This window comes from Ahaetulla prasina, chromosome 1 (assembly GCF_028640845.1).
Source record: "Ahaetulla prasina isolate Xishuangbanna chromosome 1, ASM2864084v1, whole genome shotgun sequence".
NCBI lineage: Eukaryota > Metazoa > Chordata > Lepidosauria > Squamata > Colubridae > Ahaetulla > Ahaetulla prasina.
The window spans coordinates 347,845,645-347,867,996 of record NC_080539.1 but is presented as its reverse complement, the minus strand read 5'-3'; the positions used below and the strand labels follow the sequence as shown (position 1 = coordinate 347,867,996).

At 34.7% G+C, this 22,352-nt stretch overlaps 1 protein-coding gene across 4 annotated transcripts in view; it reads left to right on the top strand.

Annotated features, from left to right (window-relative positions):
- The window catches only part of ARID4A (AT-rich interaction domain 4A), a 57,223-nt gene that overhangs the window by 21,318 nt on the left and 13,553 nt on the right, over positions 1 to 22,352 (top strand). For 3 of the 4 annotated variants that reach the window (XM_058162973.1, XM_058162974.1, XM_058162972.1), the window contains 8 exons: positions 1,367 to 1,434; positions 2,195 to 2,364; positions 13,340 to 13,412; positions 14,638 to 14,732; positions 14,834 to 14,931; positions 15,519 to 15,744; positions 16,843 to 17,087; positions 21,889 to 22,086. In XM_058162973.1, the coding sequence (XP_058018956.1) occupies positions 1,367 to 1,434; positions 2,195 to 2,364; positions 13,340 to 13,412; positions 14,638 to 14,732; positions 14,834 to 14,931; positions 15,519 to 15,744; positions 16,843 to 17,087; positions 21,889 to 22,086 (1,173 nt within the window). The remainder of the gene's footprint in view (positions 1 to 1,366; positions 1,435 to 2,194; positions 2,365 to 13,339; positions 13,413 to 14,637; positions 14,733 to 14,833; positions 14,932 to 15,518; positions 15,745 to 16,842; positions 17,088 to 21,888; positions 22,087 to 22,352) is intronic. The other variant, XM_058162975.1, reaches the window with a different exon arrangement.

The window sequence follows — 22,352 nt, the reverse complement described above, 5'->3', positions numbered from 1 at the left end:
AGAGTAGAGATGGACACATTCACATCAGGGAAAATTAATAATAATAATAATAATAATCATCATCATCATCATCATAATAATAATCATAATAATAATCATAATAATCATAATCATAATAATAATCATAATAATAATCATAATAATTTAATTTTTATACCGCCCTTCTCCCGAAGGACTCAGGGCAGTTAACAGCCAGATAAAAACACAATACAATATACAATAAAACCCATTTAAAAAACTTATTCAACCGTGGCCAAATTAAAACTATAAAAGACATGATATAAAACCCTGTTTAAAATCCAATTTAAAACCCATATTATGCCAGTTCTGCTCGGAAGAATAAATACGTCTTCAGCTCGCGGCGAAAGGCCCGGAGGTCAGGAAGTTGACGGAGTCCAGGAGGGAGCTCATTCCAGAGTGTAGGTGCCCCCACAGAGAAGGCTCTCCCCCTGGGGGTCGCCAGCCGGCATTGTTTGGCTGACGGCACCCTGAGGAGACCCTCTCTATGGGAGCGTACCGGTCGGTGGGAGGCATATGGTAACAGAAGGTGGCCCCGTAGATATCCGGGTCCTATGCCATGGAGCGCTTTAAAGGTGGTAACCAGCACCTTGAAGTGCACCCGGAAGACCACAGGTAGCCAGTGCAGCTTGCGCAGGAGAGATGTTATATGGGAGCCACGAGGGGCTCCCTCTATCACCCGCGCAGCTGCATTCTGGACCAACTGGAGCCTCTGGGTGCTCTTCAAGGGGAGCCCCATGTAGAGAGCATTGCAGTAGTCTAGGCGAGAGTTGACGAGGGCATGAGTGACCGTGCATAGGGAATCCCGGTCTAGAAAGGGGCGCAACTGGCGAACCAGGCGTACCTGGTAGAAGGCTCTCCTGGAGACGGTCGCAAATGCTCTTCGAAAGACAACCGTCCATCCAGGAGAACACCTAGATTGCGCACCCTCTTCATTGGGGCCAATGAAATTGTTCCGGAACAGTTCATTCTTCAAGAATTTCTGAATGCAAAGCACAAGCAGCTTGATCTTCATGGGGAGGCTGTTCCACATCATCAGTGCTGCTGTAATTTCCTGAGCTTCCCCAGTTTCTTCCTGGTCAAAGTAATCAGTTGGACCAGTAATTGATGGGACCAGGTATTTAATTAAAATGTTTTGATAGATACCAAACTTAACCTTTCAAAACAAGTTTGATATTATATGTGAGGACATAATCTTTCTAAATGTTAAATATTGAAATAACATTTTTCCATAGAGCAGAGAAATTTTTAACATTAACAATACAAGTAACAGCATAAAAGGAAAGAGAAATAGCAGTTAATCAACTTTTTAGGACAAATGTAATGTAAATAATTAATTTTATTGCAGTTATTCAGTAGCAAGAAAGGACATTGAAGAATTAGGTTTTACAAACTCAGAGCTGCCTTCCAATAAAGGTAAATGTTAACATTTGTTAATTAGATTTATAAGTTGATTGTGCTGTATGTATTTAAGTGCCATATGAAGCTTTTAACATGAAAGAAAGAGGCAATTGAAAGTAATGCTTACTGCTTATTGACAGTCCTGTTTGTGCTCTATTCAATTCTGATTCCAAGAAGCAAAATCACTGAAGCACAAAATTCCAAAATATAGTTATGTATGTTACATTTATAGTATCAGAACAAAATATTATGTCACCACTGACATATATGTTATTTTACACAAGAATACGTAATTATTTCAGAGGTGTTTTATAAAGAAAGCTTACTTGACAAGCTATAGCAGTTTTGTTTTGCCACAGGAATTGAATATTGCCACATTAGAACATTATATGTTCAGAGAGGCAAAAGTTATGATGGACATCAGACATCTTGCAACAGTCAATGAATGATAAATTTCACTGGCCCTGCCATAAATTCATCAGTAACAAGTGAACAATTTTGGGTTATTTTAATGTAATTATTTTTCTCCAAGATTAAACATCTGGAACATAAATTAACAGCAACAATAAGCCTGAGAAATGTATCAGATTAATCATACAGTTGTTAAAATCTAACATGCTTAAATCTGACATCTTCTAGAAGTAAATAAAATTCAGCACTGAATTTTATTTACAATCTGAAATCAAAATGGCTAGCAAAGAAGCAGAGTTATTAGTGATTTGCAATGATTATGTAATTTATTCCGAATACCTTGATGGGTAATTTTCCTCCCAAGGGGTACAAGAGGCAAGCTCATTCTTCCATTGGAAAACTATTCCTTCTAATTGGAAGATGGACATGCGTGAAATCTTGGAATCCTCCAGCAGTGATGAAGAAGATGGAGGAGAGACAGGAAGTAATGATGAAGAAGAACAAAAAGGAGAACAAAAAGAGGAAGAAGTAGTGGTAAGCATATTAATTTTTTTCTTCAATATGTCTTAACCAAATATACAGCCACTGTTATTTGTCTTTTATATAATATTGCTCCTCAAATGATTACTTCAAAAACCACAGCCTTTGCTTTCTTCAATCTGGCATTATCCAGATTCTCTGGAAATCCCATATGCCTCAAAACTCTAAAAATTTTAATCCGATACATCTGGAGGATATTAAGTTGAAGGAAGCTGAGCACCTGTTTTCAAAAAGCAAAGTTCATGTGTTCAGTTATGTTTGTCATCAGTGGTGAAAACTGAATTAGAAAGCAAAAAAGCAAAAATTGTTGGAAAACCATGTTATTGGTAATGAGCTAGCTTGAGGGTGCATGCTTCCTGATTTCTCCTATTTAACTTTTTCTGCAAGTGGGAGCAGTTTACAGTCACTAGGAATTTAAATTATCATAGAAAGCATAATGTAAACATTTGAGCCTGGACTCCTCATTTGGATTCTTCTCTAACAAGTAATTTTGGACACTTGCTTGTTACCAATAATCCATAATTGCTATGAATTATTTTGTGCATCTATAACTAACTAGTGAATGATAGAAATAGGAAAAACCTCCAGATTCTTCTATTCCTCCTCAGTTTGAGGACACCTTCTGAAGAAAGACCATTTTTTGTGCAGTAACACAAAGACATAAGAACAGAGATGTTTTAGTAAGCTCTCCAAAGAAGAAATTCTGCGTTTCCAGTACTAACCAAAAATCATGATTATGTACCTCAAATGAGGTTAGTAAAAGGAATAAAAAAACAAACATTCAACCTAGGATCTTAAATACCTTTCTGAGAACTACAGAAATATACTACAGAAAACTACAGAAGATACCAGGGCTATGCAGTGCTTCATATTTGATTCTAAAAAAAGGTGCTTCAGATTTCATGGGGGCACAAATATATCTGCATTTTCTTTTATAATTGGGGGTAAGAGTATATTGTTACGTAGCTCAGGTAGCTATGGGTGCTCTCTGAACTTGGTTATTTGCTTACAGATGTTTCATTATTCAACTAAATAACACCATCAGTGCCATTAATTAATCAGTGCACTGATGAACAAGTTGAGTAATGAAACATTTGCAAGCAAACAAACAACCAAGCTCAGAGAACATCAAGGACTCCACAGTCCAAATACTGGAACCAAACAAATCAACCAACAAAGCTCACTTAACTTCCTGGCCCCAAACTCTGAAAGAATAGCCAGAGATTTAATGAAAGCCAACAGGATAAGAGCTATTTGGATTCCCATGGAGTTGCTGTTCCATAGGGCAAATACTGCATTAGAGAAAGCATGACTGCTACGTAGGTTGCACAAGATGAAACAGCTGGATACATGTGACCTAGAGTAAGTGTAGCCTTCTGGTTCTTGTGGCATGTCTATCAAATAATTTGGCCCTGGGCCTTGCAGTATAGGCAAGTTTGTCCTGCCTTTTGTAGTATTGTAAAGAAGTAGCATTTTTAAATCATTTTAAAAAATCTGAAGTAGCTTTAAATGCTTTGAAAGATATGCAAGGCTCATATTGTACATCATAAAGTTGCTGACTGTGATATAACTTAAACATGGTATTTTAAAATTGTGCATACAGAGTGAAAATATGAACTAAAATGAATCTGAACTTTCTTTGTCTGGGGGCATTTTTAAAGACAGCAAGGCAGGGGGGTTCAATATCCTTTTCTTAATTTCATTAATTTTACACCAAGAATTAAGTATTTTTCCTTTTAATGCACTTTTTATCTGAGTATGTTCTGTATTTGCTAATTTTTATATTTTGACTATGTAATCTGTCAGCTTTAAGGCACTACAGGCAAAACGATGTGATTTTTCTTAATACATTTTCTGGGAGTCAAGAATTTAACTTCATGACATGTATATTCTAGATTTTTTTTTTCATTTTTCATTTATGATTCTGGCTTTGTACATTTAAATAATCCTCCATGGATTTTTCCAGTTTTTCTTATTAAAGGAAAATGTACCATAATTTGTATACATAATATCTTGGTGAGGAAGTACAATTGTTTTGCTTTTCTCTAGACTTTTAACCTGTTTAATATTTTTCATAGCTGAACTCTTTCACTATACAGTAGAATGAAAAGCAATTTTAACGAAATGAAATTTACATTATTTTTTTCTTTCCTATTTTGAGGAATCCTCTCTTGGGTAATGACTGATCTTGTCAGGATTTGAATGCCTAGTAGGCTTATGTCTGGTTAAAATAATACTTACTATTAGTATTATAGTATTATAATTTTATCTCATTCTTTTTTAAAACATCCCAGAAGGTGCCAGCACCTCGTACTGCTTCAGTTCTAGGAAAACTGCATGAGCAAGTTAATGAAATTAGAAGCTGTAGGACCTGACTTTAGAGAAGAGGAAAGTGTACTTTTTTAAAGTTCAAAAGACAGAAGCCTCTGAAGGAAATATATTCATTATAATAGATGAAGAACCTATAGTATGAAGACTGTAATAAGTTATATAGTGTAAACATGACTGTAGTATTATTTGTGCCAAAATGTCACATTGTCATATCTTCTACAGCAAGGAGCTGGAAATATTGAAATGGATATATGGTAACCTGACTACTTTTTTTGGACAGTTGGTCACTGATTAGGAAAATGATGGAGGGTTGGTTTTGTGTTGTAACCCAGAGTGTTGTCTGAGTGTTGAAATTGGTTACCACAAAGTATCAAGTCATATTCTTCCATACCTGCTTTCTTAGAAATGCAGAACTACTTACTGTAGGAAAAAACCAAGAAGTCCTTTTATTGATCAACAGCAACACCATCAAATATTTTTATTTATTTATTTTTGAATATACATCAATATCAATACATGAGCTGTGAGGCATTTGAGTATCATTCATTTGAATACAAGTAGTAGTGATAGTATTAATATAATTTGTTTAAATCATACATGATATTGTAATGTTATACATATTTGTGATAAAATATAGGCCTTCATTATTTAGTTCAATATTTTAGTCCCCCATTCTAATAATATCATTAAAACATACACAGTGTCATCTTCAACATCTAATCTTTCAACATCTAATCTCTGCATCTAGGTGTTACTTTTATTATATTATATAAAAATATGCATAATAATCCCCCTATTTCTTGTTTCTGCATCTGTTCTAGCTACTAGTAAAGCCAAACTTGTGTTACAAAATATTTCCTCAACACCATCATAAATTTTGTATATAGAACTGTTATCTGGAAAACCGCATTATTATTTAAAAAAAAATTGTTTATGGCAGGCCAGAATTTGCTCAAATATATTTTGATTGAGAGAGCAAATAAGAATTACTGGTTCAGATGACAACCAGTTAAATATACCTTGGATGAGTATATCTGTAGTTTATTAGACATTTTTGCTAACATACTAGCTAGTGGGATGGATCAATAGACTGCTAAATTGCAATCTAAACTACATAAATTCTTACATGACACATCATGTATATGATCTGAATATGTTCACTGTGTTAATATTCTGTGTGTTAGGTATACAAGTTTTTTTGAAGCATCATATAGCATCAATTACTTCCTAAAAGTAATACAAAGTATGCTACACAAATAGGATAAATAGTACATTTTTTCATAAAAACCCTCAGCCCTGCATTGATCATTCTAATTCAAAACTCACTTGGCTATAATGCATGTGAGAGCTTATGTCTTATCCTCAGCACCTTCATATGGAAGATAAGATCAAATTACTTGCTTTCATATTAATATTTAGTATTAAGAAAACAGATTTTACTCTCTATAACCATGACTACAGAATGAATTTCTGATTTAAAAAGGAGAATTACTGTGTGATGCCTTCTTACATCTCGTGAATCCTGACTTTAAAGTGGGAGATCTGATCACTACTGGTTAAACTTAATCTCCTTCCATTTCTGGCAAAGAGCTTGTGGCTTGTGAAAAGCTTTTAAATCCCAATTTAAAAGTTACTTTCTAGTCCTCTGACTTGTGGTAGAAGGCTTTTCAGAAAAGCCTTATTATTTCTATGCTGGTTTCTAGTGTTTGTCCCCCCCCCAAAAAAAACAAAAAAAAAAACACCACCCTCTAGTGTTATTTCAAGGCATCTGGCAGGTGAACATTGTTGTATTCCCTTTCCTTCTTTACACCGTATAGCTTACCTATTCTTGTGTAGATATGTTTGGAGACTGGAACTTCTAGGGTGAGGGTGAAGAATTATGTAAATACTGGTAGCTGTTGCAACCCATCCTGAGGGTATTTGGAAAACCTGCTCTCTACATCCTTCTTCAGTTTTGTAACCCATATAGGGAAGCTGTATATGCCGTTAATTTTTCAGTACTTGCTCTGTACTGTAAGTACAGGAATTGTGAGTGGATAATTAGATAATTAGATAATTAGTAGGGACATGGTGGCTCAGGGACTAGGACGTTGAGCTTGTCGAATGAAAGGTCGGCAGCTCAGCGTTTCGAATCCCTAGTGCTGCCGTGTAACGGGGTGAGCTCCCGTTACTTGTCCCAGCTTCTGTCTACCTAGCAGTTCGAAAGCACATAAAAATGCAAGTAGAAAAAATAGGGACCACCTTTGGTGGGAAGGTAACAGCGTTTCATGCACCTTTGGTGTTGAGTTCGGACAGCGCTGGCTCTTCAGCTTTGAAACGGAGATAAGCACCACCCCCTAGAGTCGGCAACAACTAGCATGTATGTGCGAGGGGAACCTTTACCTTTACCTAATTAGAGCAGTGGTTCTCAACCTCAGTAAGTTTTTAAGACCTGTGGACTTCAGCTCCCAGAATTCCCTAGGCAGCATGCTGCCTGGGCATTTCTGGAAATTGAAGTCCACGCATCTTAAACTTCATGTGGTTGAGAAAAGCCAAAACTGTTTCTTCAGAAACTAATGATAAAATATTATACCTTTCTCTCTACATATATTTTTTGCAAACCAATGAGTTTTGTTCACTTTGTTTAACCAAACTTTTGCAGTTTACATACTTTTAGATTGGCTTTAAACACTAGCCAAGATTGGAAGAGGAAAAACAAGCCTAGGGTGACAAAAAATCAGGAACTTTCTGAGTTTGTGCATCTAACACCTGAAGGTTACGTTTATTGAAAACAGAAAAGGAGAAGAAACTTGGATGAGTTAAAGTACAATCTTGTTTCCCTTTCACTTCCCCCTGGAAGTCTGTGGTCTTAATAAGGCTGAAAACAGAATGGCTGTTCATGGTTAGAGGCTGCCTACCGGGTTGCCATGGTAATGCACTGTTGGTTGCAAGTGAGCATGCTCAGAGAAGGGGAAGATTTAGCAGAGGCTTGGCAGACTGCCCGGGGAGGCTTACCAGATGCTTTGAAATGGGCTGTCTCTTTCTTTTCCTTTCATGTAATGTCTGATTTTTTTTTTTAACATGGAAGAGAATGTAAGCAATGCTGCATAACATTGGATTCAGTGCAGCAAAAGGAGGAACGCAAATATTTGCAAGTTAGGCTGAAGTGCATTGAGGCTCCGTGAGCTGATTAGGTAGAAAAGCAAATGTAACCATTTTACATTTGAGAGAAAATGCAGCACCTGGGTAAGGACTATTTGTGGATTCAGGCTGTAACTTATTTAGTGTGCTGTGGATATGGGCCTTGAAGAAGAAGGGTTGGGTTTAGATTTTGTAAGTTTCTGGGTCTTTTTTTCCGGCTTTTTCGTGATGCATGTATTTTCTTTCCTTTGCAAAACGACAATTGGAATCTCGTTATAGCTTTTAGTGTGCCATAAAATAATGGCTTTTAACAAAATGGAGTCACTTTCCATGCAAACATGCTAATACTGAACAAAGTGTGGAGCTTGATCGTTTGTGGAATGTGGAATCTCACCCTTTCCCCTCCCCCTCCCTCATGTTGTTATACACAGTTAATAGGCCACATTTTGCTGGGTGTGAACTGTTGCAGACTGTACTGGCTTTTAGTGCTAGCATTTGTAAATATCCTGCTGTTTTAGGTAAGTGAATAGAAGTCTAGTCTGTAAAAATCTAAATGTTGTTGCTAGAATTTCATTCTAAAGAGCTTTAGCTTTTCAAACAAAAGAGAAGGGGAGGAGAGGAGCTTTGTTGGGAAAAAAATAAAAATGGCATTCCTGTAGATATTTTTCAGACTTAATTTGAAGTAAAATAAACTATTTGGCAATTATTGGAAGGTAAAGTAAAAAAAAACAGATTACTAGAAAAAATAGCTGAGTATTGTTTTATGAAGCAGTGGAGATTATTTCTTCAAAAAAGATGAATATAGGTGTGGAAACAGTGGCACATTTCTATGCTGTCAGCAGAAAAATCAACATATTGAATGCTTGAATTTATAATTTAAAAATTTTACATTCACTGTTCTTGTCTTTCTCCATCTCCATTCTTGTTTTCCACATCTGAAAGGAATAGTCAAAATGGTTTTTTATTTTTTTTTAACAAGCAAAATGCAGTAATAGAGAAGCCACTAGGTAGTTAGAGACCTTGTGACTGCTATAGCTGAATTTTTTAAAAAAATAATCTTTCACATTTAACAGGGTATATAGTTCTATATTAAACAATTACATTATTTGAAGAAGCCCCTATACAAAATTTTTATCAGATATTTATATTGCACGTTTGGACAATGCAGTCATCCCAGGAATAATGGATCAATTCTTAGAAAAAACGGATTTAGGTCCAATCCAGCAATTATTGCTTTACTCATTACAGTAATGTTTGTTTAAGACTCCAGTCTGTCCTCTTGAAATAAATAGAGGTTCTATAGCAGCAGCCTCCTTCCCATTACTTTTCAGCGTATTTAACATGATTAGGAATTTGAACTCAGGACTTCCTTGTTGAAACATAAGCTACTTTCTATTGAATATTGTAACAGTCTTTAAAATATATATTTAATAGATTATGTAAAATAAATTTGAAGAAATTATCACTAAATTATCCAGAAATATGCCTATATAGAATATTTATAACACGTCTAATAGTTGCATATCTCTTGTTTGATGTGATTTGCAAAAGCTGTACATAACAAGGATCCCAAAGTTGTCCCAGTATTTTTAAACCAAATTTTCTGCAACTTCTGTGCATTAAGATACTTTAACCTAAATCAAAAGGGGTTCTCTTTTTTGTCATTATCCAAACAGTGTACAGTATGTGAATTTGGAGACGCTTTAATGTATTGCTTTTTAGTCACAATTGAAAGCATTCATCTTGAAATTTTATTAGTTTTGAAAGCTATTATGAATCTCTTTTAACTAAAAGCAACTCATCTCTCTCTTCAGAGATTGAGAGTTAGCTTCAGGTTTGAATAACTAGAATTCTATTTGAAATATAAAACAAGTTGTCTCTATGATAGCATTAGGCACTTTTGTTTTTAAAACAGCTCTGTTGGACTTCATACTGAATCAGAATGTGTCTATGTTCTTTAGTTTAAAATTTAAAATGCTTTTATTCTAAGAGTTAAACACTTTTTCTACCCAGCAAAGATTTCTGATTTTTTTCCCCTTCAGATTACTTAGAGGTTAATTTCTCATTAGGTACATAGTTTATTAGGAATCTTATTCTGGGCAAGGATATATCGTTAATTTCAATTTTTAATGGCTGATTTTTGACACCATCGTAACATCTTGATTTGAATTTAATGAAACACTTAGATTGTGTTTTAACATTGAAAATAATTCTATCAACAATTGGAACTTAATATATTGTTCAGGCTATGTCATCTAATTGGTGTTAGGGGATTGCTACTAAAACTGTTTAGTTTTGTTGCTATATAAGGTATGTTAACCAAGCACACAGAGCTAACTAAGATTTATCTTTTGCAGTTCCATAAAACCTTGTAAATATAAAAAAAATCAACCTCTATTTGATTGAATGTATTTTCACTGCCCTGTGTGTTCTAGAATGTACATGTACTGCAGCCCAAATTTGCAATATCCATTTGACTCTTATGTCCTTGCAGAAAGGTGGTTGCATGTACATTGGATGAGATTTTCTGCACTGAACATTTCAAATCTGTCCAGCAATTTAATAATATTTCATTAACAAATGTAATACTGCATTTTTCTTAAGAGATAAAACCTAAATTATAACTTTTCTGGAACATTGTAACATATAATTGCATATATAGCATAGTGACTTCTAAAATGAACATTATAGTATTATGAACCTTTTTGCATAAAGTATACATACTGATATATAAATTTAGTTATTATGAATGTGTTCTTTCATACTTTAAATAAGATCGTGTATGGCATCTCTCACTTACAGTATCTGATATCCTCTACGGATAAATAATATTCTGCAATGTTTCAGCAATTCTTACATTTTATTTTTATAGGGAGGCAAAAATGTATTATATTCCAGTATTTTTCCTTTAGAATCTCTCTGAATTTAAATGCATATAGCTATAACCATATTCCATAACCTAAACAAAGATTTCATTTAAAATAGTTACGAAGAAATGTAATTACTCAGTTGCTCAGATTCCTTCATTATACAAAGGTTTGTATGTGTAAGAAGTTCTTGTTTTATTTTGCATAAGGAACAAACAAAAATTAGACTACAGTAAATCTCTAATGATTTTTCCTTTGTTAATCCCACTGCCTTCTAATTTGGAATTTTAGAAAGAAACAGTTCCTTTATTGATTTAAAACAGTACCTGAAGAGTGTTACTGAAGTTGAATACAGCTGGTTGTTAAAGGCTATATAAACATAGATTTATATAGCTGATACGATTTATATGTCTGAAATGGTGTAGAGTTTCCTGCCTGGGCAGGGGGTTGGACTAGAAAACCTCCAAGGTCCCTTCCAACTCTGTTATTACGTTATGAATAGATGTTTCAAAGAAGGAACGATACATTTACTTCATCTGTATTATCTTGTCTGATTCTTTAAAAGTTTAGCTTATTGCCATACCAAGTTAATTGAAATAGTGATAACTTTACAAGGACATTGTTGAGGACATATGAGTGTCATCCTATTTGTGATCTAGTATCCTAGAAGCCTATTTGCTGTATTTTGACATATTTTTGTACATTTAATATTTGATACAAAAATCTATGCTTCTCCACTACTTTTGTATATTTTATTCTTTTGCAAACTTAAGTTTAGATTGCTGTCGTCTAGAGGTTTTCATGCAATACCATAGTTTAGATATTTTTGCTCTTTACCTATTTTATTTTCTTACCAGAGAGATCAAGTTTGTGTACAGTTATTTCCAAATAAACAGGTTTAAGAATAAGGCTGTTTTCTGCAAGATACTTTTCTGGAAAAATACAGAGAATTAAAGCTTTAAACACTTGAAGCTTCAAATCACATTTGTCTTGCTTGTCTTTGTTCAGTTTCCTCTTGAATGAAAAGAATCAAATTACCAATGGGCACACATTCAGAACTTCACATACATTGATTTTACTGAAAGCAACTGAAAGCCTAGGAATTTAGTTCTCTGGTGTTGCTCATATAAGGTTACCCTACTGATCCTTAAAATTTTGACAAATTTACATTAATCTCAAAGGTATAATTTTAACAAATAAAAATCAATATTGATTTGAGTTGCAGTAGACATTTCACTCAATATATCCAATAAACCTCAGTGGCATCAAATGAATTTCCTAAACCTCATGCCTGCTTACGTTTTGCACCAGCCATCATGCACCAGCAGACATGAAGTTCAAGAAATTCATATGCCATTGAGGTTTATCAGATATATTGAGCAAAATGTCTACTGCAATTCAAATCAATATTGATTTTCATAATATATTTACAGAAACAGAGGCACAAATTAATCTTAGGACCATTATGCAGGATTTTAGGACAGGGACACTATAGGAATGAAATACTACTTTAAAGACCAATTTTGAGATTTCTGATAGGGCATTGATCCCCAATCAGTATTTGGAAATAACAGGTTTGCTATAACAATACTGCACGTGATTCATAATGCAGGCATCACTGTTTTCTTTTTAGAAAAGCAGGAACATTGCAATAATTTCAAGCAGGAGCATCAGCATCTTAACATTTTGCAGGATAATACAGTTTCATCCATCTAATTAAAATGTTAATTTTATTTAATATTAGGTCCTATGGAGGCCATCTGTAGAGTTACATGTGCTACATGGCCCCAAGGCACTAACCTGCCAACCCCTGCAATGCAACCCCTGCAATGTTCCTTGGAAGCTTTTGTGTTGATGAAGTGATCTGCATTAAGGAAAGTATGGGAACCACTGAGCTAGAATTAGATAAGAAAATTACGTAGACAAACTCAACTATCGTAATTGTTCTGAAAGCAACTTTCAAAGAATTTAAGCAAGTTGCTGTGATAGCATATAGGGTTGCTAGATAGCCAGATTTGAACTAGAGTTAAGTCACCCCTATCTCCTCTAATTAGAGTAAGGTCCCACTTATTCCCCATCCAGTTAGCTAATCAATCCACATATTATATGGTTATAGAGAGTGAGCAAAGAGAAATGTTATGCCATTTGAAGTAAAGGATGATGAAAGTACAGTAAGAGTAGATTTAAAAAATGCTTTTTGAAAATGCACTGTAACAGAATTTTATGTTTACCATATTTTGATGGAATTGGCTACTTCATAGCCAATATACTTTGGAAAGTGGTAAATACTAACAAAAAATAGGACGTTAAATAACAAGAGGGAATTATTGGAACACCTAGAGAAAGGTGAATTAACACAGAAATGTTATGGAGATGCTCAGTAATTATAGAATGCTGAATGTTAGTTTAACATCTAGTTTTAGTGGCTTCATGATAGTCCCTTTTTCAGGGCTATGTGCTCTTGAAACAGCCCAGTTTTAAGGCTTCTTCAAGCTAAGGATTGGTAGTTGGCTGGGGTCATATGTGCCATACAAACTTAACTGGGATTTTTCTGAATAATTTGATCCTCCTTGTCAGTTTTACTTTTGTTTACAGATACAAAATTTGTTATTCAGATACGTATTACAATGTGTCTTTTTTATTTTTAAAAGCCTGAGGAAGAGCTTGATCCTGAAGAGAGGGACAATTTCCTCCAGCAGCTTTACAAGTTTATGGAAGACAGAGGTAGTATGTTTTAATTTGCATATATATAGATTGCAGCCTGCCAACTCCTCTAGGAATTGCTTTGGATCCTAACCTTTATAATAGGTTTGATTCAAGTTTATCAACAAAAGAAATTCCAGCCCAAACTCTGTCCTTTCAAACTGAGATATGGTTGTATTCATTTTTTGGTTCTTAATTCCCAAAGTATTAATTGCACCTATTGGCCATCTGAAATGTTGCCTACTTGTGACAAATGGTTTACATAAGTTGTTATAGATAACAAAATGTGGAGTAATTTCCTAGGACTATATGTTCTTGAGTGGGAAACTATCTTTAGGTAGGCTTTGCTATTCTGAACTTTTCAGTTGGCCTTTTCACTTATTAGTAAATATCAAAATGCTATATTTTCCATTGATAAGATTTTAAGTCTTGAAGTTCCAATAAGCATTATATTCCACCAACTTTCTAGTAGTGGTTAATATAATGAAGAAATATTATTTATTCATTTCTTATTACTTTTAGATTGAGATTATTATTTCTCTGGAATATGGGGGTCATTGAAGCTTTAGTCTTTGTATTATATATTTTAAAAATATTATCTCACACACACAAAAAGAGATCCTGGAGTACTTGACTTATGACCATAACTGGGGCTAGAATTTCAGTCATTAAGCAAGTCATGTGACCAGACCCAATTTTATGACCATTTTTACCATGGTCGTTAAATGAATCATGCTCTTGTTAAATAAATCTGGCTTCCCCAATTGACTTTACTTATTTGAAGCCAACTGGGAAGTTAGCAAATTGCTATTGTGTGACCATAAATTGTTGCAACTATCATAAATGAAAATCAGTTGCCAATCATCCAAATTGTGATGATGTTGGCCGCTGAAATGGTGCAATGCTCATAACTTCAAAGACATAAGCTATGCTTTACAAAACCACTGTAATTTTAAAATGTTGTAAACAGTTGTACGTCAAGGACTACCTATATTGGGGATAGCATCTATGTCGATGTTCACTTACATCCATGTTTCTAGTATTTGTAATAATACCATTTTAAATATATATTGCTAACTCTATACCTTTAAAATGATCTGTTTCACCAAAGCAGTTACACATGAATTTTTATGTACAGTACTAATCATGATTCTGCAGGCATCAGACAAGTTGAAATGCATTGTTGTATGCTCTAGTGTAAAATATTTGCATCATAATATTCTGTTCTCATGTTTTCATTAATTAGGAACTTCTATCAATAAACCACCTGTTCTGGGCTATAAGGATCTTAACCTCTTCAAACTTTTCAGACTGGTATATCAGCAGGGTGGGTGTGACAATGTAAGCATAACTTTTCTTAAATTTATTCTGAGTTCATGCTATTTAATTTGAAACTAGCAACACACTAACATCCTTTATTTTCTCCCATTCTTTCTTCCAAGATTGATAGTGGAGCTGTATGGAAACAAATTTATATGGACCTTGGCATTCCTATTTTGAATTCAGCTGCTTCCTACAATGTGAAAACTGCGTATAGAAAGTAAGTGATCTCTTTTCTTTCTTAATTTGTATTTAGACATGAACTGGCTGAAGAACAAGAATTGAGTACATTTTATCAAGCTTTTCTTTGAGCAACTCCTTGTCAAATGATCAAATTAGTCTGGATTCAAAGGAATGTAAGAAGCAGAGGGGACTGGGATAGGCGCTAATGATGGCATCTCACTAACAATAACTCCTTTGTGCAGGAACATTTCATTATTCGTAATTTTTCTCTCCTTTTAGCCAAACCTACTTGTAGACTGTTTACTTTCTGTAAAGAAATAAAAGTTTCAGAAAAAAGCAAAACAGTAACAGAACCAACAAATAGAGTTAATAACAAGTGAAGTGCCTGCAAGTCTCATGTATCATACTAAAAATTATTATTGTAACTCAGAAATCAGAAAATTGGAAAGGAGGGGATGGTAACTTGAGAAGCTAGTGTTAACAGCCCATTTTTTAATCTGTTACATTTGAAGGAGCTTGTGGGGATTTCAAAAAGGGTATACTGTCCCTGTGTACTCTTTTTAATTTTGATGGGAATTATTTTTAAGGATGTCCCATAATGAATATGTATTTAAAAATCTGTAGGTATCTTTATGGTTTTGAAGAATACTGCCGTTCTGCAAACATTCAGTTCCGAACCATCCACCACAATGAACCAAAAATAATTGTAGTAGAGAAAAAAGAAGAGCAAATGGAGGAAAAGGTAAAAGAAGAGCCTGAAATGTCTCCTGTTGAGGTTCAGAATGAGATGGAAGAAAACAACTGTAGCAGTGAAAGTGAAAAAGAAGAACTGGAGCAGAAGTCTCAACGGGTAAGCAACTGCCCTGTAAAAAGAATTGTTATAAAATAAGCAATGACTTTCGTAATTTAGTTGAGAACACACATCCTTCCACCGGCTTCCCATTTTCCTCAAATACTGGCTGCATTATCTGTTCTTGTAACACTCTGAACTTGTCCAACCTTTTCAAATGTAGTTTTATGTCCATTATTTATTTCCAATATTTCTACTTGCCCTATAATAAATCTTCAGGATGGCTGAACAAATTCAACAAATTTGTCTACAGAAAGTTACCTTTCCTAAAGCCTGTGGGATTCAGTTAACAGCAAACTAGGATTGCTGTCACTAAGTGATGTGCTTGCCCTTTATAACCGCATCTCTTAGCAACAGAAATTCCAATTCCAGTTGCTGTCGTAAGTCAACAACTACCTGTACATGGGCCTTCCCCAGCATGAGAAAAAAATATTACCCCTTTGTTTTCATGCTGGAGGAGTTGTTGCACTAACTTTATCAGGGTATTATGAAATGAAATGTATTCTTAATAAATCATGATTCCAGTTCACAATTTGAGTTGCTACAGAATTTATAGAGAAAAAAGTTGCATAGGGATTGGCATTAGCAAGTACATTTCACCTTACATATGTATTTCCCGCTACTTCAATTAATATGACCCAGTTATTCCTATCACTGCTCTTCCAGCAGTTGTTCAAGTATCAAATTATAGAGCATTGAGAAAATGATAAACATTTGATTCATTTTGAAAAAGGTTGACTTGCATACTAACTTTATAGCTTGGTTCGTGTATTGTAGTAAATCAAAGTTTAACAATGCTTTATTTTAAAAAGTAACAATCATAAAACATCCTAAGTCATAAATCAAGCATGTCACATTAGAGCTGTATGTGATTAGCCACTGTAATTTCTTGTGTTCTTTTCTTGTCTGGATTTTGTGCAGCAGCAGAATTTATATGTTATGAAAAGCTAACTCTCTTCTGTTGAGAACTATTCTAATTGTCCATTAATTCTTCAGTTAGCCATTAATTAAGAAAAAAACCATCATTATAGAATCTTGCTTCCTGAAAGCAACAATGCATCTTAAGCGGGATGATATTTCACTTCTTTCCTTACACAGGGACGAAGAAGACATATCCGTGATGCGTCTCTCGTTAAAAAAGAAGGTGAAGATGATAAAATACAAGATAAGCTAAAAGACAGCAATAAGGAGAACAAAGACATAGAAGAGATTTCCAGTAATGCAGAGAAGATTGAAAATGATATGGCACTTGCAAACAGAAAGACTACACCAAAGCAAAAGGAAAAGAGAACAAAACAGGAAGAGGAATCTGACAGGGAGTCAGATGAAGAGGAAGAGAGAAGGCAAGGAAGTTTCTTCAGGCTTTTGTCTGGGTTGCTGAACATTACATGGCAATGATAATAATAACAACTTGTGAAGGGGGGTGTGTGTCATTATTTAATAGGCTCAATTTAACAGCAAGGATAGAGCTATATTGGGGTCAGGAGTCTTTTTACCTAATCACTGCCAGGAGGTAGCAATGCCAGTTCCAAAAAAACACAAATGTAACATTTTTTAAACCAGCCAAAATCAGTACGTTTTGTAAAACTTCAGCAAAGTCCCCAGGGCATCTCATGTTAAATCTGGTAAACTTTGATGGTTTTACAAGATTTCGGCCATTTTTATTGTCTGATAATAGCACATTAAGGGGATCTGTATTGTCAATTCCTGACTTAAATGAAGTGTTAATTTTCTTTTCAAAATTAATTCATAATTTTAGCCTTTATAATTACTGAGGTCAGTAGCAGAATCTATAGCTGGATACTAATTCCTATCATCGGTTAATGTTATGTCTTAAGCTTCCTGACACAATGCTTGCATTCTCCTTACTTAGGTGTAGCTACTTTAACCTAAAGAATTCCCAGGATTGTATGCTGTACCCCTTCCTTTTTATAGTTCTTGCATTCCCTGCTCACCTCACTGTGGTTGCTGAAAATTCATCACAATTTTATTTATTTATTTATTTATTAAATTTTTATACCGCCCTTCTCCCGAAGGACTCAGGGCGGTTTACAGCCATGATAAAAACAACAAAAGGATACACATAAAACCATAATTTAAAAAACTTATTTTACAAATGGCCGAATTAAAACATTTAGAATAATACCCAAATTTTAAAATGTTAAAACATTAAGACTAATTTAAAATCCTATTAAAATCCTATGCCAGTCCTGCGCGAACAAACAAATAGGTCTTCAGTTCTCGGCGGAAAGTCCGAAGGTCCGGCAGTTGCCGAAGTCCAGGGGGAAGTTCGTTCCAAAGGGTGGGAGCCCCCACAGAGAAGGCCCTCCCCCTGGCCTTTATATCATTCTAAAATTAAAGAATACATAAAAATACAAGGATATACTCTTAATATGTATACAGTTTTTAATGTATCCTCCCCTTTTACCAGAAAAAGGGGAGGGAACCCATATATATAGTATGGCCCTTTCTACATTATGGATGTAGTCCTGCTTTTTTTAAAAGGAAACATCCATTTTCAACCGTCAAAAATGGTTTGTTCCTTATCTTAATGTATGATTAAAATTAATCCTGGATTAATAGCGATCCATATTTAGGCAGGCAGTCTGTAATCAACCTAAAAAAAGTGGTGGTGCTTCCAAATCTTTATGACTGTAATGGAGACTGAAGATGCTATGCTTGTTTTCAACATGCTAATTAATGCCTTTACATTATAAAATTCCCACAGTGTCATGTCAAAAGACAAGTATAAAGAAAGCCCTGTGTGGGTTTTCTGTGTTGTGTCAAAATGTCCTTAGGACAAAACAAATCTCCTAGTTTTCATCATTCTGTATTACCAGAACTCTAAAATTTGGATTGTTTCTGAGCAAATAGTTGAATTTTATCCTTATATAAAAGGTTTGCAGAATGCAATTAGGCATTGCAATTCTAGCACACAGTTATAATTTCATATTGTATATTTAGGGGAAAGCAGGGCTACATAAATGATATAGAGAGAGATGAAGCACATGACATACACCTTTTCTAATTTTTTTGATGGGGGAGTATCTTTTACAACAGTAATATGGGAATACTATCTGATTCTACAAAGGCAATTTGAGTAATTGGTCCCTTTTCTCACACTAAAATGATAATTTGATAACAGCTCTTAAAGGCTGGAACTCAAATAAAGGCATTCCAAAACCTGAGAAAGTTGCACTTCTCTTCTGTAAGATCTCTCTGTTATCCCCACATTACTAAAGTGGGTATGCTGAAAAATTACTTTTATAACTTCTGAGTCTGTGGCTGAGATAAGATGTAAATTGGAATCTTTATGCTTTCCATATTTTCATCACATTCTAGTTTTTTTTACTATTGGATAATATGTATCCTGCCTAATTAAAAAAAAAGGTTTGAAAGCAGACAATTCAGTATTATGGCAAGAGAGAACAATCTATTTGCTGTTAGTTCAGTGAAAAACATGATAGTTAAAGAACAGTCCTGTGGGTTAGTAAATAGCTTCAAGTAGATTATTCCTGAGAGAATGTAAACCTATCAAAACATATGCCCTCCCCTGCCCTCAATAGGTTATAGTCCTCCCTTAGGAATGAAAGCTAGCTGGGCAACTTTGGGCCAGTCACTCTTAACCCAACACATCTCACAGGGTAGTTGTGTGGAAAATAGGATGCAGGAGTATTAGATATGTTTACTAACTTGAGTTTTTTATATATAAAAGAATTTACTACTTCTTCGAACCCTGTGATGTAGCATATTATCACTCAGCCTTTTAATAAAAACTTGTAATTATTTAATAGTAATAGTTATACACAATGATCCTGAAACCCACTCAGGGGAATGCATAACAAAAAAGTATAGACAAAATTGTGCATCTATTGTAATGTAATATTAAAATACTAAGCTAAATCCATCTTACCTTTTTTTTTCAAAGTAGATAGCAATAGCACTTAGATTTCTATACCACTTCACAATGCTTTACAGCCCTCTCTAAGCTGTTTACAGAGTCAGCATATTGCTCCCAACCATCTGGGTCCTCATTTTACCAACCTCAGAATGGTGGAAGGTTGAGTCAACCTTGAGCCATTTAATATCAAACTCCTGGAGCGAGCAGTGAGTTAGCCTGCAGTACTGCATTCTAACCACTGCGCCACCGTGGCTCTAATGGGGACCTCTCAAAACTCCCAAGAGCTGCTTTCACATATATTAATCTTTTTCATTTAATTGTATTCTTGCGGCTTCTTAACACAGATCATAACTGCTAGGTAAGTTCATAACAAATGCAGCCTTTTGACTTTGCAGGCTTTGCAATCCATTTAAAGTTTTCAAAAGTCAAAATTAGAATAAAAAGAAACAACAACAACATCAACAACAACAAAAAACCCTGGTGACCAAAGTAGAGTTTTCAGTACTGCATTGATGCCATGATGTGTTTAGCAACTGAAATGCATTGATTAAAGTTTCTGGAATCTTCTTTTTAATTTAAAGAGAGAGGAAAATGCAAGCCTGAGAAACCAGATTCCTCAGGATCAGAGAGCAGAACAAAAATGCAATCTGTATACAGGGCATATATTTGGATTGAGCTGTCAGTAAGTTTATTAAATTTAATCTTAGTGTCAAAATTGTATATTGTGATAGATGATCCTGTAGCCATTTTACAATATAATCCATCTAAACATCTAGACACATGAACAGATATATCCATACATAAATATTCTGTCCTATTCTGTGATATGTTCCTGGCTAAATATTATGCTTTTCATTAAAGTACAAGAAAAAATGTAAGTCATTGAGGTTAAACAAACTCATTCAGCATAATTATAGATGTTATTCACAGGGTTCAACATCATCCCAATCTCTAAATTCTCTCTTTTTTAAATGTAATATTCCAGATATAATATTGTTTGAATTACTTGATATCTTCTTGGCATTGTGATATCCTAATGGATTTTACAACTAGAGAGCTCCATTGTAAAAGTAAATGAACAATTAAAATTTAGGAAAGGATTGTAAACAAAATATAGGTAGTCCTAATTTAAAATAGGAATTGGGGCAGGAATTTCTGCTGCTAAGTGACATAGTGATCAAGTGTGATAACACATCACCGCACCACTTAGTGGTGGCAGTTGCAGAACTTTTGGTTGCCATTGTTAGAAAAGCCCATCACTGCCATGGTTTTTATTTACACCCTCCCCCCAGCTTCCCTATTGATCTTGCTTGTTGGAAGCCGGCCGTGAAAGTTACAAGGGGCAATCACATGACCATGGGATGCTGGAAGCCAAGCACCTAGTATGATCATGTGATTGCAGAGATGCAGTACTTGTTGTGTGAGGACCAGCCATAAGTACCACTCGTTCAGAACCATTGTACGTTTGAATAGTTGCTGAATGAGTGATGTAAGGAGGAACACCTATAGATGTACAGGCACCTATAGATAATTAATAAATTAGGTCCAAAATGTTTCTACACATCATTAATTGAAAAGCATTATGAAAATTTGGAGTAGGTAGTTACTGAAATTGAAAAAAGCATATGATTGAAAAATGTTAAATGAATTTTAAGATAGCATATGTGGGAAATTAAATAAAAATGCATCACTTTGTGTAAAACCTGCGAAACTTCAACAAAATAATTACAGTTCTTTATCTGGGACATTGTGCTACAGAAAACAATGAAAAATGCATTACAATACCATGCAGTTTCTGCATGAAATTATTTGCTGTATAAGGGATAACTACTACACATACTATGATTTTAGTTTTTAACTTTTTATTTCATAACCAATTTAGAAGTACCGTTGGGAAGGATGATGCACAAGTAAAAGAAGTATCGTAAGTGGTAGGGAACCACTTCAGAAAACTTCAGTGCAGTAACAAAAGTTAGTCATACAAAGCTGATCATAGTTTTCCTTGCGACTGATCTGGGCGTTGCCTTTTGCTAATCCTTGACATGGGATTGATCAGATGTGTGTAGAAGATTCATTACTTGGAAAGTGCAGGTACTGTCAAGATTTCCTTTCCGAGTCATTTTCCTTAAAGGAAACGGTGACAGCACTATAGGTAACTTGAAAAGAGTGGCATAAATGGGGAAAGTCACAGTTGTCTACATTTGGCCTCTTAATTAATTGATACCTTGTTGTCTATTCTTCAGCAGGGAAGAACTTGACAATCGAGAATCGGAAGGAGAGGAATATGAAGAAGATGCAGAACCTTGTCTTACAGGAACCAAAGTAAAAGTAAAATATGGCCGTGGTAAAACACAGAAAATATATGAAGCCAGTATTAAAAGTACAGAAAATGATGATGGAGAGATTTTGTATTTGGTGCATTATTATGGCTGGAATGTTAGGTAAGGAGAAGAATGGTTACTTGAACTGAATATTGATTATTACCCTGTAAATGTTTAAGGTGTTCAGGTCTATTTCAGATGCCTACAGTATTTCAGTCCTGCTCCCACTCCTTTTTTCTTGAATATCAATGTTCTGAAATATGGTCTGATACAAATATTGTCACACTGGCTCTGTTGAAAGATGGGAACCGGAGTTAAAGTGAGATTTTTTTTTCCTAAAAAAAAAAAGGTTATGGAGAATTGCCCTTCCCTTCGATTTGTATATG